Genomic DNA, 6,000 nt, shown 5'->3' with positions numbered 1-6,000 from the left:
CGTGAAGCCACCGGCAAAAAAGGTTGCGGCGTTGGCCCCGAAAACCCCACCCCACCCGCCCCAGGAAGAAGACCCGATGCTGCCGACCATGGACGACTTATTGGATCTGTATGACACTGACTACACCACCCCGGCGTCGCAAGAGAAATTACTTAATCTGATTAAGGGCATCGATATGACCGCAGGTAAGCAGATCCTTAACGATATCGTTGTCCATGGGGATGAAGTCTACTGGGAAGATATTGTGGGCTTAGATCTGGCGAAGAGCTCATTGAAGGAAGCAGTAGTGTACCCGTTCCTTCGACCAGACTTGTTCCGCGGGTTGCGTGAACCTACTCGAGGGATGCTTTTATTCGGTCCCCCTGGTACTGGTAAGACGATGTTGGCTCGTGCTGTGGCCACGGAGCTGAAGTCGACGTTTTTCCTGATCAACCCTTCGTCGCTCACGTCGAAGTACCTTGGTGAATCAGAAAAGTTGGTGAGAGCATTGTTTTTGCTTGCAAAGAAGCTCGCGCCCCTGATTGTGTTTATCGACGAAATCGACTCGTTGCTTTCGCTGCGGGGTGACGGAGAGAACGAGGCCAGTCGTCGGATCAAGAACGAGTTCTTGGTGCAATGGTCAGAGCTTTCCGCCGCTGCTGCGGGGCGTGACACCGGTGACGGCGACGTCAGTCGAGTACTTATCTTGGGGGCGACCAATATGCCGTGGCTGATTGACGAGGCCGCCCGGCGGAGATTCGTTAGACGGCAGTATATCCCCTTACCCGAGCCAGTGACGAGAGTGGCTCAAATCACTAAGTTATTGCAATACCAGAACCACACCCTTAGCGAGGCGGACTTGCTTGAGCTCGAGCGGCTCACCGAGGGGTTCTCCGGGTCCGACATCACCGCGTTGGCCAAGGACCTGGCCATGGGCCCGTTGCGACTGTTGGGGGACAAGTTGTTGATGACGCCCACAGAGCAGATCCGTCCCATCAACATCGAGGACTTCCGCCAGTCGCTCCAGTACATCAAGCCGTCGGTGTCGCAAGAGCTGTTGTTGGAGTACCAGGATTGGGCAAAGAAGTTTGGGCTGCTGGGGAATTAATAGCATACGGGATAGACGAGCGTATCATGCGCTTACAATGAAAGCATAGAATTATTACGAGTAGTGCCCACCTACAGCGGTATCCCCGACACCCCCCTATGACGGGGTGACCACCCCCTCGGAGAAATTATTCGTACCCCCGTCGTATTGGCCAACGCGTACGAGTAACATTCCCCACGGTTGATCCACCGGCAAAGCATGGTTAGGAACACGTGCCCCGCTGAGTCAACCCGCTCCTAATGACTTGGTGACAATCGATAAGCTTGTCTCCACAGCCCACATACCCCACTGGTCCGGAAAAATGTAACCCTCTTTCCCTGCACCCACGCTGCACGAGGGAAGGAGCACGGGGCTATTGTCTAGAACCCCGCTCGAGTGCGGTTTTGAGGGGAGGGCAGTTTGCTCTAAATTGAGTCCTCAAACATTAGACAATGGGATAGAAACGTGCTAGTCAATACCGACGCTGTTTCATCAACTAGCTTTAAGGGATCCCGTTACCTTCGAGTGGTGCATGTAGCACGTGTCAATGTGATCCCATTCACAGAAAGGCTAGGCCATTGCCGGCGAGATGCCGTCCACAAAGGCACAGGCGATGGCCACCACTCGTGGTGTGGGCCCAGATGCTGTCGATTCCATCAGTGTCTTCTACATTGTCGCTTTTGTCGTAGCCAATCTATTTTGTCTTAAATCGACGTCGACGGAAAGTATGGATCACGCCGCAAGGCTATAAATAGGTGCTCTTTCTTGATTTCACTTGGGAACGCAGTAGACATTGCAGACTAGACAACTGCAGATCGCCAATTGTGCTTGTGGCCACTTGGAATTTCGAGCACGTCACAAGATGTACTATGATGGCAGGTGGAGCCAGGCACTGCATAGGACAGGCTTAAGACAGACATAGGACGGGAATCACTGGAAAGGCATTGACGATTGATATAATAAAATGAAGGTGTCTCTATTAACGGCAAGAACTTTGTTTTATTACTGGTAGATCTAATTCAATTTTTAGTTGTCTACATTGCGCGTTAAATCAGAAAACCATGCCTTCTCATAACTTGTGCAAGCATCTCCGTCTGTCTAAAAGACTGAAGAAGCAGAAACCGACAATTTTGATAACAATCAATGGGATATGCGAGAATGCGAGCTTTTGAGATAGGAAATTGCAATTTTTTTGGTTTTCTTTCCTCGGTACTGCTCAAGTTTTGCTTAAATCGTCACATTTACCATATTCTAACTTACCCTTGAAATCGCCTATGCACAGTTTGGCCAGTTTTTAGTACCATTAACGTAATCTCTTGTGGTGTATTTGGTTTAATTGGTTGAACTGAAGCTACTCGGTCACCATTCTCGACTTTACATCGTTCATTAAGTCATCTACAATATCTACTCATCATCAATCAAACGAGTTGATGAATAAGTAGAGACAATAGCGCCGAGTCAATACATTCACATTGAGGTGTCGTCATATCCATCCCTAATATCACATATTAGGCCCCTGTGAAAGCATTTGAAGGTGAAATTGTTCGATATCACCTCATTGCACAATCACCAGGTCTGCAAATAGCCCCCAATGTTTGTGAAACACAACTATAATATACTCTTTTCAACAGTATCTAGTTTTCCGTCCTTCAACTATTGACTAGTGGTGTTGATAGACCTTTTGAAAGTATAGTTCAACCACTCACCCAAGAGGGAGAAAACTTAACAGCCAGAAAAAACACCCAAACTTTGCCATCTTGTACAACGATCAGACGGTATATTGGCTTCAATAGTAGGTAGTGCCTTTGCAAAGGTTGACCCTTTCGTATTGCAATATAGTCATTTTAGCCAAATTTTGCTTGCATTAAATTGGATCATCGGGATGATATTCCTTCAAGCATTATATTGACTATGGAAGTCAAGAAGAAATGAATAGTTATCTCTTCTTCTTGAGAGCACACTTCTTTTTAACCCAAATGGTGTTTGATGTGGAGCAACTTGGAAGTTTTTCAGAAATCACGGCAATTAGTGACCACTCCCAAATGCAAGCAAATTGTACTATTTTCACTCAGGGGAAAGGCCTCAAACACGTAGTAAACAATATTGAGAAAATTTTCTGGGTTGCCTTGTTTACCGGTTGTACTAGAATAGTGATTGATGTAATTGTTACTGTTCCATATTCGTACTTGAAGCAAATGCGACCATGGAAGTCGCCCCCTAGTATTTGATAGGTGAATTCGTTGCATCAGAAATCTGAGATTATTCCCTAACGACTGATGACTACCCCTTTTCGGCAAGCAATTAGGCGATGCAGGCTTTCATTATCAGCTCAACAATCGCGGCCGACACTTCCATTGGGCTCACGATAATAGAAGTCTGTGACAATTGGGAAATATTGGGTGGGTACAAGTGAAAGTCATTGGTAACTATGGTGATGGCGGCAATTTCGGAAGAGAAGATGATGCCGATGGGGAGTTATTCGGATGAGTAAGGAGGGCGATGGCGTTGCTCCCGCCTCGATCACGTTACCGTTAATTAGTTACGAAGCATTTAGGGTCATCTTTGGTCACTTTTTGGTGCCGAAATCAGCCCCCAGTGCCGGTAAGGGCAGTAAGAGGGCGGGACGCGCCTGCCCCTGCCTCAGCTGCATCACCCGAATATGGCACGATATTTTTTCTCGCATCAGATTTGGCTTTAGCCCTCTGTCGCGAGCCCCGAGCTACTCGCTTTGACAAAGTACTCCCTGCATCGACAGCACAATAAAGGAAAAAATACAATTATGGGGCGGGTGGAGGAGGAGAGGCATCTGAAGTACCTGCCGCCTATATAAAACACACTCAAGCCCCCATCCAGTCTTGCTTTCTTTCTTCACCCACCCTTGACGCTCGCTTATCTCCTCGCCCCCCTTACACTCGCTTATAACCCAACTTTACGTTTACAACCCCCCTTTGCCCACTGACGAAATTCAAACCATTCTCAACCAGTTGCAATGTTGTCATTAATGAGCCACACCCCTCAACCGTTGGACCCCAAGCCCATCAACGCCGCTAACCTGGGTACCACCACTCCGGTACTTCCTGGTTTAACTACACCCCCTCAACCGGCACCAATCACGCCGCAATTGGCTCCGGGGGTACCCCAGGCGCCGTCGCTGGCCCCGCCGATGATGATGAATCCCCACTACCCGATGGCGGGGGCGCCGCTGGTGCCCTATTACCCGAGCCAGTACGTGTACTACCCTCCTGCACCAGTGGCACCGCCGATGATGGCCCCGGGCTCGCAGTACAGAGGACCGCAGGTGCCTTATTATTATGGCTATTCTGCCGGCCTCATTCCCCCGCGACGCAAACTGAAGCAGCTGACGACGTGGCTGCCGAAGGAGGACAAGCTTTTACGAGAGCTTAAGGAGGTGCAGAAGTTGGGCTGGCGCGAAATCCTGACATTTTTCCAGGGGCGCACCCCTAACGCTTGCCAGTTTCGGTGGAGACGGTTGATCAATGGCAACTCGGGCACCGCCGTGACTCCGGGTCAGTTGCGTGACCTGGTTGGCAAGAAATCGACGCTGCTGTCGATTAACTTTTTATTGAACTAGTCATAAATTACGAGTTACGAATATAATTGTCAATAAACTAAATCTCTAGAATTGAAAATTGTAGTAGTGTCACTGTTTCGGCTATTCTGATCAGCTTTGAGGTGATCGAGAGATTGATCGTGTGCTTGTTTATACGATATTGGTTATGCTCGTTCCTAAGTATTCAAGGCCCAGGGTCCGTCATCATCTGAGTGATAAGACTCTCATTGCTTGCATCCAGTATGTCCGAAATTCTAGCTACTTACATAATCTTTAGCAACCAATATGTTGATGTAAATGTCGTTCTGTAAACGCAGTGTAGGGTCTAGACGTAGTGAAGTAAGGGGTAATGAGAGACATGATTCGACGCGATCACCGACTTTCGGCCCGTCGGCATTCACCGTGAAGTCTTGATACAATGCCACCTTCCATGTTCATTAGCCGCCAGTGCATCCCCCAGGGTGCCGAATATTGCATCAGCTTCGGTACTGACCTCGAGCTAGACCCGTGTCAGATTAGAATAAACCTAAATCATCGATGAACAGCCCCGCCCGCCTCGCATCGTTGCTAGTTGGTGGCTAGGAGACGCCACTTGGCTCGCGGAATGTGCCAACGATTGGTAGCCGCCCAGCAGATCATCGCCACCGTTGTCGAGGGCTAAATTCCAGCTCATTGATGGAGCCACGCTGGGCTGATTGTCGCCCGTATCAAATGGCCCGAAACTACCAACCTAAACCCACCTGGGTGTGCCTCATGGTTACCGATGACGGTAGCTCATCTATCGCCTGCGACGAGATCAGCCCCATTGGGACACCACTTTTACCCAATGTAGGGTCAGGTGGTTTGCCCCTGCATTACCCGTCGTAGTGCCCGATGATGAGGCTAGATGCGCTATAGGCCCTCGGGGCCCCTACGTATCGTATACCCCATGCTTAGCCGGATTAACCCAAACGGGTCGACCAAGTCAGGTAAGGTAAGCTCTAGCTAGTGGTGGCGGTGATATACATTGTTTAATACATAGTGCCAAGGAATTTTTGAGGCGTCGGCGTGCATTGTGTGCCTGCCACTAGCCAGGGCGCGAAATAAACCGAGACGCGCGTCGCACGCCTCAGACCCAAAACGAGCGACGACGAGATCATCAAAGATTTTAAACTTGTTTCACAGCATCGTCACTGCAGTCAAATGTAAACATCCTGCGGGTGATGGGCACTGTGCTCACCTCTACCGTGTCTGACGCACTCAGCACCCCTGAGGCGACGACATCGCTTAGCGCTTCCTGCTGACGTGTACTTGCTATTATAAGCGGGCCTGACGGTTTCAGCACTCATTTAAAGTTCATGCTGATCCGGGACCCATACCCCTG

At 49.4% G+C, this 6,000-nt stretch overlaps 2 protein-coding genes across 2 annotated transcripts in view; both read left to right on the top strand. All coding sequences in view use genetic code 12, as the record gives it.

Moving 5' to 3' along the window:
- DIURU_001573 (uncharacterized protein) overlaps nt 1-114 on the top strand; it is a gene marked incomplete at both ends in the record, with an annotated part of 1,302 nt that extends 1,188 nt beyond the window's left edge. Inside the window, one exon of the mRNA XM_034154131.1 lies at nt 1-114. This exon is cut by the window's left edge and continues 1,188 nt beyond it. Within this exon, the coding sequence (XP_034013531.1) occupies nt 1-114 (114 nt within the window).
- A 61-nt stretch (nt 115-175) lies between these two features.
- On the top strand, nt 176-1,087 carry YTA6 (putative AAA family ATPase; the record flags this gene model as incomplete). Its single annotated transcript, XM_034154130.1, has 1 exon — nt 176-1,087. The coding sequence occupies one exon, from the start codon at nt 176-178 to the stop codon at nt 1,085-1,087; it is 912 nt and encodes a 303-aa protein (XP_034013530.1).
- Nucleotides 1,088-6,000: the final 4,913 nt, after the last annotated feature.

The sequence above is a fragment of the Diutina rugosa genome, assembly GCF_008704595.1.
Source record: "Diutina rugosa strain CBS 613 chromosome Unknown scaffold4_size502443, whole genome shotgun sequence".
Lineage (NCBI taxonomy): Eukaryota > Fungi > Ascomycota > Pichiomycetes > Serinales > Debaryomycetaceae > Diutina > Diutina rugosa.
The sequence above is the reverse complement of the archived record's forward strand: the minus strand, read 5'-3'. Positions and strand labels throughout refer to the sequence as shown.